Source organism: Artemia franciscana, chromosome 7 (genome assembly GCF_032884065.1).
Source record: "Artemia franciscana chromosome 7, ASM3288406v1, whole genome shotgun sequence".
NCBI classification, from domain to species: Eukaryota; Metazoa; Arthropoda; class Branchiopoda; order Anostraca; family Artemiidae; genus Artemia; species Artemia franciscana.
This window is the reverse complement of record NC_088869.1, coordinates 57,846,663-57,858,801: the sequence shown is the minus strand read 5'-3', so window position 1 is coordinate 57,858,801 and position 12,139 is coordinate 57,846,663. Positions and strand designations below refer to the sequence as shown.

Genomic DNA, 12,139 nt, shown 5'->3' with positions numbered 1-12,139 from the left:
ATGTCCGGAGCAGTTGAGGTAGGTTTTTAGCAAAGTGATTCACCTCGTATCTTTACATGATCCGTGATACCCGTTCTCCCATCCTTAGCGTAAAATGCCATTAGGTTCGCTCTGATAAATTAATAATAGTTCATTAGCATTTTCAAATTGAAAGTGAAATACATTTATGAAAGCATTGGTTTAACATATTTGAATTGGATTTTTTTTTTCTATTTAGGCTTCTGGCTTGGACCTGTTGTACTTCGCTTTAGATAGTGCAGTTCTTGGATGTTTTGACCCTCTTACTGTCAAAAAGATCTTTTCTCAACCAACTTTCAATCAAATTGAGGCTCTAGGTAAGAATGTTTCTTTTTAAGATTTTTTTTTTGTCACGTGCTCCCAAAGTACAGTTAAGTCATAACATTTTATGTCTTAGGTTTGGGCTTGATTCAAATATACTGAACTGCCGTCCTTAGCTAAAACTTCATTACTTTTTTTTCTGCATTATAGATGTCATATTTTGCAAATATTTTTGATATTATTCAAAGTCTTAAAATTTAACAATACTATCATTAGTCTCCTTATGAAATTTTGTGAGTAATGATCGTAAACTTGGATATGGTACTGCTAATCCTACTTACAATTCAATTTAGTACCAAGTCTCCTGAGGCCGACAACACTACACCAGCTGCTCCTTCATCTCAATCTATTCAAAGCTTCCCTCTTTACACCCTCTTAAAAAGTTCCAGTTTCCTTCAGGTATTTCTTACAACCTCTTCCCACCCAATTCGGGCAAGATCTGATTTTCGTTTGGTCCTAGATGGATGCATGAAAACGACGATCTTTGACAATCTGTCATTCTTCATCCACAGAATCTGCCCAAATCATCTCAACCTTTCTCTCTTTATAGACCAAAACAGCGGGATAGAACCCTATTTTCGTACAACTTAGTGTTTGAAATACGGTCTGTCAGACGGGTACCCTAAAGAGCCCGTAGATAATTCCTCTGGAAAACATCTAACAAATGTTCCTCCGTCTTTCGAAACGGCCACGCTTCAGAACCATATTTGTTATCACTGTAGCTTCCAATATTCCAGTCTTGGTTCGCAGACTTATCTTCCTATTTTTTTTTCAAATGTCTATTCGAAATACACTTAGAATATAATATATATAAATGTATATTCTTCCTAGTATATATATTAATATTCTTCCAAATATATATTCTTACAAAATCAAAATATATTTCATAGTGTAGTATAAATGTAACATTATAGTAATTTACGCATGGATTTAAGGAATTGCCCCAATAAAGTTATGAAAAAACGTATCTTAAGTGTCTTTAATAGATTGCTTCATTAAAATGTTCATTATCAAAGATTGATGCTTATTAAATACATTCTTACTTTTAAAGTGGCAGTTGGCGAGTCAGTCAAAAGTATTCTTCAATTTTAAATTGAGAAATTTCATGGAGAAATCCAAATAGTCTATTCAATAAATATCACAAACCAAAGGCAAATTCTACTTTATAACACTGCTAGCCTGAATAAGAATTTGGCTGTTAGTCAGTTTTCCAAAGTATGCTAGCTCTAAGCATAAGAATATAGAGGCAGTCCCAATGTAAAGGCTGCCAATCGTTATTAGAGGCAGCACACTTACCAGAAGATATAGAAGCAATCTTATCTGTCTCATTTAATGCCATAGTCCCGTTTTGTTGCTTCTGCTTTGTGTTTACACTAAAGCTCTAATTTTTACAGAATTCTAAAAATATAGGGAAATATCACAAGTCTGTGTATTTGAACCAGTATTGCAGATAAATGTTGCTTAAGCTGCGCAGAAATAATTTTTTTCTGTTTTAATTGTCAACTTTGCTCTTTACTTCCATCAGAAAAATTTTGATTTTTCTTTTTAAATTAATCGTTAGTGGAAGCAACATATTAAACAGAAGATACATAATTCACTCTGTCTTATTTAATGTTTTCAGTGATTGGACTTCGCTTGATCAATTAATCAAAAATTTTGGCTCTTTCTGTTTTACTAAATGATTTGTCCACAAAGAAAGCGATGTGAATAAATAGTAAAGATGCTATCATACTGGCACGCAGAGTAGACTCTTAAATGAAGCGTTGCGCTCATCCAGGGAAAATTATGGCCTAAAAATGTACTTTTCTAATGTTCTCAAATCTCCCTTCCCACTCCTTTAATTACGAGTGGATGAAATATCGTAGATACGTGATTGACGTAACCGGACTGGATCCGCTCTCTTTAGGGGAGCTAGGGGGTGGGATTCAGTGTTTTGGCGAGTTTGGTGCTTCTGGGCGTGCTAGGACGATGAAAATCGGTAGGTGTGTCAGGGAGCTCCACAAAGTCACTTGATAAAGTCGTTTTTCCTGATTCGACCATCTGGGAGGCTGAAGGAAGAGGAAATATTAGAAAAATCGAGGTATTTTTAACTTATGAGTGGGTGATCGGATCTTAATGGGTTTTGACATTTAGAAGGACCTCGTGACTAAGACCTCTTATTTCTAATCTCGACCGGCATAAGCCTCCGATTTTCCTTTTAAAGCAATTTATTGATTTTTAAAATTTTGCTGGAGCTCATGCCATATGATTTCTTGGCTCTTGGCTTTTCCGACCTCGTAACAACTGCCATATGAGCTCTTAGCTCTTGTTCTAACTTTCCGAATCAATCGTCCCCCCACTCCCTCCTAGATGGTCGAATCGGGAAAAGAATATTTTTAATTTTATCTGATCTGGTCCCTGTTACGCCTGCCCTCCTAGCTTATCTGGAAGTGCCCAAGCTAGCAAAACCGGGACAGACAGACCGACAGAGTTTGCGATCGCTATATGTCACTTGGTAAATACCAAGTGCCATAAAAGAGAAGAAGAAGAAGACATTGCACGCTGTTGGGATGACTGTTAGGACGCCTGGTTTTTCAACTTCGTTGGAATTTATTGATACTGCATAGCTATAATTTTGACTTTATTTGATTAGTAATCAATTGTTGGTTTTCAACTTTTTTGTACCAACAAATTTTCAAAACATGATTTTTGAATCCTGTTACGCCTGCCAAATTTCATCGTCCTAGCTTATCTGGAAGTGCCCAAGCTAGCAAAACCGGGACAGACAGACCGACAGAGTTTGCGATCGCTATATGTCACTTGGTAAATGCCAAGTGCCATAAAAGAGAAGAAGAAGAAGACATTTCACGCTGTTGGGATGACTGTTAGGACGCCTGGTTTTTCAACTTCGTTAGAATTTATTGATACTGCATAGCTATAAGTTTGACTTTATTTGATTAGTAATGAATTGTTGGTTTTCAACTTTTTTGTACCAACAAATTTTCAAAACATGATTTTTGAATCCTGTTACGCCTGCCAAATTTCATCGTCCTAGCTTATCTGGAAGTGCCCAAGCTAGCAAAACCGGGACAGACAGACCGACAGAGTTTGCGATCGCTATATGTCACTTGGTAAATGCCAAGTGCCATAAAAGAGAAGAAGAAGAAGACATTTCACGCTGTTGGGATGACTGTTAGGACGCCTGGTTTTTCAACTTCGTTAGAATTTATTGATACTGCATAGCTATAAGTTTGACTTTATTTGATTAGTAATGAATTGTTGGTTTTCAACTTTTTTGTACCAACAAATTTTCAAAACATGATTTTTGAATTTTCCAAGAAACAAAATTTGACGACTGTAATCGTTTCGATGGCACAAATTATCTTTTTTCCTTTTTTTTCTGTCACTGTAGTACCACTGAGACAGAGTAAAATTAATGAAGGTGTAGATACTTTTAGGACTTTGCTAAGCCTTTGGAAAGTTCTAAGACGTTGCCTTTTGAATTTGAGGTAGATAAGAGAAGTGAAGGCACTTCACTATCCAGTCGTTGAATGACCACAGTCAAGATAAGCCGCTGTTGTTGATTCCAGTCAGCATGATTGCTAGTCGATTCACAAGGTTCCTATAATTCAAACTATGAGATTAAGATAAAGACTCATTAAAAAAGAGCTATTCTAACTTTTAAAAGTGGTGTAAGACACGTATTGTTTGTTTTTTTTTTAGCACAACAACATGAAGTATGGCTGGTAAATGCACCTCTGTAAATGAACCTCCTCATGTTTGATCAAAGGGTTAAGACCCTGGAAAACAAACCCTCTTAACTTTATTATTTCATTTTTTGATATGTTCTTTTGTATCAAGACAATATGAGCTATGAGTATAAATGAGTTCCAATTCTACTGCCTTACAAAAACAACATAAGGACCACGATGGACTGAAAAGTTAGTTGTGTTAGTTGCCCCATATATGAATTAAAAAACAAAGAAAAACTACAAAAAAACAAAAAAAAACTTTTTAAACAAACTGACGCACATGAAGAACTTACAATAAAATAATCTGAAGATTACAAAGGGTTTAATATTTAGTTTTGTTAGTTCCCCCATGCAAACATTAAAAAAATTATCTTTTGGACAAGCTGACTCACACTAAAAACTACAAAAATAAGCTGAGGACTCTATAGGGCTTAAAATTTTGTTGTGCTTTTTGCTCATGCATATTTAAAAATATCCTCTTTTTTAGTTACTCATCCCTATATCCTCTTTTTTTTTAAACTGGCTCACATTGAAAACCATACAAGAATAAGCTGGGGATTGCCAAGGGCTTAAATCTTAATTTTGGTAGTGGCACATGGATGCAAATCTTTAATTTGTTTTCGCTTTTTTAGACAAACTGACTCATAAGAAACTTTTGCTTCAGTTACAACAGGCACTACGGACCTTTGTACCATCCTTGCAAATAGAACAAATACCGCCGAAACTATTTGAAGATTGCATTGAAGCTGAAAAGCGTTTTCATTTAGATGGTGCTAGGGGAGGGGTGACAGTCGTGAAGGATGTTATTGAGCATGCTTTTGGCGGTGCACGGTTTGTTATCCATGGTGCTGTCACCAAAGAAGGAAATGTCATCGGTAAGTATCGTTAGATTACCTCATTTATGAGTGTTCATTAGAGGTATATGAGCCGTAAAAACCAAAATATATTCCTGGTAATTTAAAGGCTTTAAGTAATTGCTGTATTAGGCTCTTAATTTCAGTGTCGTAAATAGGTAGATTTTGCTGAATGAGAACAAACATTCTGTAAGCACGTATTCGAACTGGAAAACTGGAAAAAAGGAAAAAAGAACTGGAAGAATATATTCCGAACTGGAAAAAAAGGAGCAACCCATGCTATTAGTAACCGAAACTCTGAAAAAAAAGGAATTTTAACAGTAAAATATGTATAAACGGAATTGCCTTTTTATGGTGATTCTAAATATGCAAAATTCATTAAATTTAAAATTACCCATCAAAAGCTGCGAGACAACGAAATAATGTCTATTTTTTATATAGGAGATTAACACCCCCCTAAAAAAAGGATGGTTTTGATGAAAATTACACCAGAAAATTCAGCATATTAGAGAACCTTAACCCGGAGTTTTCAAGTCCCTATCTACAAAATGTGACATTTTGTATTTAGCCTTCCTCACATTAGTTCGTTAAGAAACTGTAAGTAAAGATCTATCCTTGTCAGTAGAAACCGCATCTCTAACTTAAAATGTTATTCTTTAAAGCAAATACACATCAATTTTCGTAGAGCCAGGAGTAGAGTCTCTCTTGGTGATGCCCCTTTTACATGTCATCAGAACAATGGCATCACCTCTACTATATTGTATTACTTTCTGCAATGCTCCGCCACGGTACGCCATCATCAACTAATATGTTCTCTCCCGCGCTGTGTTATTTCATGACCACATACACTCTCACTTTATCACATCTTGGTGTGCCGTTAATCTCTTCAATCGGGTGTACACGATTTTTGAAAGTGGGCCCTCTCCTTTCCTATTTCTAAACTTGTTTTTAATACGGAATATTTCATCTTTTACAACTCTTACGCCCGCTTTTATTTCAAAAGTTTAACTTACAAAGAGTAAGTGTAATCCGCCCAGTTGGAGAAATGGAAACGCCTTATTTCCAACTTTCTAGTTGGAAATAATGCTAATAAGGATCTCAGTGTAGTAATTAAAAAAAAATGCGTCTTGTTTTAGCAATCGTATTTTTTGTTCATTGACTTTTTTCTTTGGTAGACCTCATATTTGTTACTAAATAGGATCTTTGCAAACTAGATTCAGAAATAAATTGGATTGACATTATTAAGATTTGAAATAAAAAAAAGTGTTTTATTATCTTAACTTTTATGTATCTTCATCAAACCGTTTATGGCAATGAACGGTAAGTAAAAACCAAACCGTATGTAGGAGAAAAAAAAAGTTTGAAACAATGTGTACAGACGTCCAAAAACCGGTCTTTGGTCAGTAAATTCGGAGTGATAGATCCCGCTGTGGCAATTCCTGTGATATTAGCGAATCTCCATAAGCTGACTCTTGGTCATCCCTGAGTAATTCTTCAGGGACAGACTTTTCTATAAATAGTGTATTGTAAATATTCGCTTAAGTGTTAAAGTGCTTAAAGTGTATGCATACCTGTTTTTTTCTTAGTTGGAATAAATAACTTGATTAATAATAAATTACTTTATAAGGAAATGACTATATTCATTATTATATTCATTATCTTAACGTGTTTGTATCTTCATTAAACCGTTTATGACAATGAACGGTAAGTAAAGACCAAACCGTGTCAATATTCAGCACGACTAAAAAAAAAATGAAGAAAAATTTGAAAATAATGTGTACACCCAAATTTAATGCCTAGAGTTATTTGATGGTAATTTTATTCCCTCTATAATAAATTTGTGTTTTTGTTCGTACGATAGGTTTCCATAAACCAAACCTTTTGGTTCCCATAAATTTTATTCTTTAGTCTTGGTAGAGGTAGCAAGTGCTAAAAATCGTAAAAATTTCGAGGTTTTTTAAGTCTCCTCCTCCCTCCCTTTACGTGCGTGTTGGTTGAAAGGGTGGAATCCAACTATTGCGAGCAATCTGATATCAACTATTTAAAGGAGAAAGAAAAAATGAATAATCTTCGAAATTCCGTTGTTATGATTGTTATGTTTTGGGCAACATTTTTAAATTTTAAGCGTCAATAGACAGTGCTATAATCACAAATAGACATTAGCTTAGGACCCATCGGTGTCTAGTGTCTGAAATTATTCGTTACTCTACGGCAGTTTGAGATACAAATTGACATAGGCCAAAATGTAGTTTATTCATTATCTTAACGTGTATGTATGTTCATCGAACCCTTTATGGCAATGAAAGGTAAGCAAGACTAAACCTTGTCGACATTAAACATCACTCTAATGTATACACCCAAAGAATTTACTTTTTAAGTTGATTCTAAGTTTATAATATTTAGTATGTTTAAAGTTGGCTTTCAAAAGCTACTAAACATATGGTTTTTGAAAAAGGTGAGAACGTTCCCATAGGGATTATAATCTTATCAAAATTATGTGACCGAATTTAACAGGTCTGATAACTATTTTATTGAGGTTTCAACCCTCTATCTAAGAATTTTTTGCTTCAGGGCTGATCGTACCGAACCTATGCTCGTAGAATATCGGTAGAGGGATTATCCCAAAGTAAATTCAGAAGTTTCTTAGTAGATCTTTTTTTTTGATTGTCGATGTCGCATTCGTCGAGTTTGTCAACATCTAAACTAATCGGATTATTTTTCATTTTCATATACCTGATAGTCTGAGGTATGAATTTTAATCCCACTTGCTAGATCTCTTGTGTGACGTTTTATCAAGGTGTCAACATCTATTGATTTCACATATTTGATATTCTTTAGACTTAAAATGAATGTAAGGAGATATGGAATAGAAGGAGAGGAAATGAAAAGAAAAGAGAGGAAGGAGAGAGGGAAGGAGGAGTAAAAGAGTGAGGCAGGATAATTTTAGAAAACATTTGGTCAGTGTGAAATGGAAGACAAATTAATTTTGAATCCTGTTTTGATCTTTTTAAGCCGATCTCTAACTGATGGAGTTAAGCAGCTGTCGCTTATTTTGATCGCGATACCATCATCCAAGCAAAGAAAGTTCTATATGCCGAACTAAGTATTACAACCCGAAAGGTGACTCACTCTAAAGACGAAGATACTATTCTTTGCATGTGTAAAACCTTATTTACTGCTGCCAAGCAAAACCTAAAAATCCCAAAATTTGTTATTCTTAGTCCATGTGAAGTCCCAACTATGGGAGAGGCCGTAAATGTCACAGTCGTATCCAGGGTCAATGAGTTATCGCGTAAATTGGACAGCGTTCTGGCAAACATATCTCACGCTTTAGGTAGCCTCTCTGACAAGTCACTGGTCTTGCCCCAAAGTCATGACTCAATGCCCATACCCTCGTTTGCTGTAATACTAAAAAACCCTCCAAAAGAGCTAAAAGGCCCAACTGAGCGCCAAGCATTTATAGACAGTCTTTGTCCTATCCCTGGCAGCGATGTATCTGAGCTACGCCGTGGCAAGAATAAATGGAAACTTGTCGTCTCATCTAAAGAATCTGCTAGTCTAACTGTTAAAAAGGCAAAGCGTTCTGACCCCGCTCTAAACGTTACACTAAAGGAGCCTGCTTTTGTTGCTGTTGCTAAACAAGTACTGGACGAACTAGTCGACTCGTCACTGAAGGAATTAATCCCAAAATGCATCAAAACAACTAAGTGTGGTGCGTCACGCACATTCAAGTTGTATTTCAAATCAAGAAAAGACTTAGATCAGTTCCTTCAAGAATCAGTGAAAATCGTCTATGAGCGACTTGCCACCCAGGAGTTTTTGTTTTTGCCTCGTCGATGCTTTAACTGCCATATGACCGGCCACCTTGTAGCAAACTGCACAAACACTACCCTGCCCTCAAAATGTGGAGCTAGTGACCATAAGTCAAAATCTGAATCCCCGTGTAAGAACAGTCCTTTTTGTGTTAGTTTTAAAGCTCCAGGCGACTTCCAATGACTCCTGTGATAAATTTCGTATCTTGGCATATGCATGGTTCTTTCGCGATTAAATTACCAGTGCTGATTATTTGTTTATTTCTTGGTTTTTCCTTGTTTCTTTTTCCTTCTCTTTCCCTGCTTTTTCTTATTTATCCTTACTTCGATTATACCATTTTTAACTTTTTTTTCCTTATATTTTTTCCTTATACCTGTTGGTCTGGTGGGTTTGGTCATGGAGCAGAACTGCCATCCACCATGAGTAAATCGACGATTTCTATTGGTGACCAGGTTGGTATCAACTCTTTGGGGGAACGTTTAGTGGAATTACAAAATAATCCTTTAGATATTGAAAATATAATTAATAATTCAATTGGAAGTAGAAATCTGAAGAATAATGATTCTAATTCGGCTAATACAAGTAATTATGTTTCGCAATTAAATGGTTCTGCCTCCTCTAAACGTGATGATTTTTTTCTCTGTGCTGCATCTTAACATTCAGGGACTTTGTTCGTCTTTTAATGAGCTGAAACTGATCGTTAGTGGTTGAACTCCTGATGTTATAGGATTATGTGAAACTTTCCTAGAGTCAAAAAAGGATATCCTTTTAGATATTCCAGGATATAGGATGGAGAGGCTGAATAGGAAACAGATGGCGAGAGGTGGCCTTGTTTTTTATATTGCTGATCGTCTTAAATATAATGTCCAAAGTGATTTGAGCAGAAATGAGGAAGGAATCTTTGAATCCCTTTTTATTAAGATTAAATCTATGCGTAAGTATTTAGCTTTGGGTTTGGTTTATAGGTCCCCAAGTGGATCTGTTCCTTTGTTTTTGATCTCAGTCCAAAAATATCCCTATGAACTAATCCTTATGGGTGATTTTAACCTAAACCTGCTGGATCAAAATTCTGCTTCAGCTATTGATTTTTTGTCGATGATGGTCTCTTCGGGAACTCTACCTTCAGTCTGTATACCAATTTTTTCGTCACTAGATGTCTTAGATAATTTGGTGCTGGTTAGTGATAATTCTGATCATTTTACCGCTTTTCCCAATACTAAGAGTGATGATCAAGCGCAGCGTATAGCATCACCATCTAATCTCCCATTTTTTCGTTATGGTGATACTGAACTAAGTACTTAATTCTCGTCTGGCTGATCTACCATGGGACAGTTCGGTTTCTGATTCAGATTTTAACCGCTCTTTTGATTCCTTTTATGATTTAGTTAAAGAAGGAATCCTGGAAATTTGCAATCAGGGTCCAGCGCCCCACACTTCGAAAAGGATAGCACCACTGAATCCATGGATGTCTTCAGGTCTCCATAAAAGCTGGAAAAGGAAAAATTATTTGTGGAAGCTTTACAAGGCTTCATCATCTGTAACTCATCACAACGATTCAAGGCCTATAGGAGTATATTTAATTCTCTGTGTCGGAAGGCAAAGTCTCAGTATTATCATAGGAAATTTTCTGAATGTGGGAAGGATATTAGGAAGAAATGGTATTTAATTAATTCAGTTCTTAGACCTACTGCTCCTCTGCCTTCAGTTCCATCAATGCTGATACTCGATGGTAAAATCGTCCAAGGAGATGCAGGCGATTTCAGAGCCTTTCTTGGACCCTCATGTTTAAAGTCGATGGTCTTGAATTCTGTTTCTGAATTTGAGGTAGCTCGTATCGTGAGTGCTCTTAAAGCACCATCCTCTTCAGGATCAGACAAAATTCCTACAAGGGTTATCCGTGCCATTCTGCCTGCTATTCTGTCACCATTGACTAAGCTTTTCAATCTGTCTTTCAAAAAAGGAATTTTCCCTGAATCTCTCAAGCAAGCTAAGGTTATAGTGCTGTATAAAGGTGGTTCTCGGAGTGATCCTGCTAATTATAGGCCAATTTCTCTCCTATCCGTTTTCTGCAAAATTTTTGAAAAGACTATGCTATCCAGGGTTCTTAGTTTTCTGGGTGCAAAAGAATTGTTGCATAATTTCTAGTTTGGATTCCGACCGAGTCGAACAGTTCGTGGTAACGAACTGTAGTAAGGAGCGACCCGGCTCAATAGTAAACGAACAAGATACATCAAAAGAATCGAATTTTCATGCTGATTCTAAATATATAAGTTTCATCAAATTTAATCTTTGTGATCAAAAGTTACGAGCCTGAGAAAATTTGCCTTATTTTGGAAAATAGGGAGAAACACCCCCTAAAAGTCAAAGAATCTAAACGAAAATCACACCATCGCATTCAGCGTATCAGAGAACATTATAGCAAAAATTTCAAGCTCCTATCTACAAAAATGTGGAATTTCGTATTTTTTGCCAGAAGACAGATCACGGGTGCGTGTTTATTTGTTTTTTTTTTTTTTTTTTTTTTTTCCAGGGGTCATCGTATCGACCAAGTGGTCCTAGAATTCTCGCAAGAGGGCTTATTCTAATGGAAATGAAAAGTTCTAGTGCCCTTTTTAAGTGACCAAAAAAATTGGAGGGCACCTAGGCCCCCTCCCACGCTCATGTTTTTCCCAAAGCCAACAGATCCAAATTTTGAGATAGCCATTTTGTTCCGCATAGTCGAAAACCATATTAACTATGTCTTTGGAATGACTCATTCCCCCACAGTCCCTGGGGGAGGGGCTGCAAGTTACAAACTTTGTCCAGTGTATACATACAGTAATGGTTATTGGGAAGTGTACAGACGTTTTCAGGGGGATTTTTTTTTGGTTTGGGGTGGGGTTGAGGGGAGGGGGCTATGTGGGAGGATCTTCTCTTGGAGGAATATGTCATGGGGAAGAGAAATTCAATGAAAAGGGTGCGGGATTTTCTAGCATTACTATAAAAAGAACAATGAAAAAATAAACACGAAAAAGTTTTTCAACTGAAAGTAAGGAGTAGGATTAAGACTTAAAACGAACAGGGATTATTACGCGTATGAGGGGTTCTAAAAATACTTTAGCATAAAGAGCTAGGTATTTAGGAGGAGATAAATACCTTGCTCTTTATGCTAAAGTATTTTTTGTAATTTCAACTAATTATTCTAAGGCCTTTCTGATTCAGGGGTCATTCTTAAAGAATTGGGACAAAACTTAAGATTTAGTGTAAAAGGCGAGGTATTAACGAGGGGAAAAACCCCCTCATATACATAATACAAAATATAAGAGTATAAAAGTTTGTTACGTAAGTTAATTCTTAAGTTACGTATATTTTTTACTAATAAAAATGTTCGTCAAAAATTAAAAGTTCTAGTTGCCTTTTTAA

General features: G+C 36.0%; 1 protein-coding gene across 1 annotated transcript in view; it reads left to right on the top strand.

Moving 5' to 3' along the window:
• The window catches only part of LOC136029530 (uncharacterized), a 76,094-nt gene that overhangs the window by 51,992 nt on the left and 11,963 nt on the right, over positions 1-12,139 (top strand). Inside the window, exons 8-9 of the mRNA XM_065707996.1 lie at positions 218-335; positions 4,703-4,945. Coding sequence (XP_065564068.1) covers positions 218-335; positions 4,703-4,945 — 361 coding nt within the window. The remainder of the gene's footprint in view (positions 1-217; positions 336-4,702; positions 4,946-12,139) is intronic.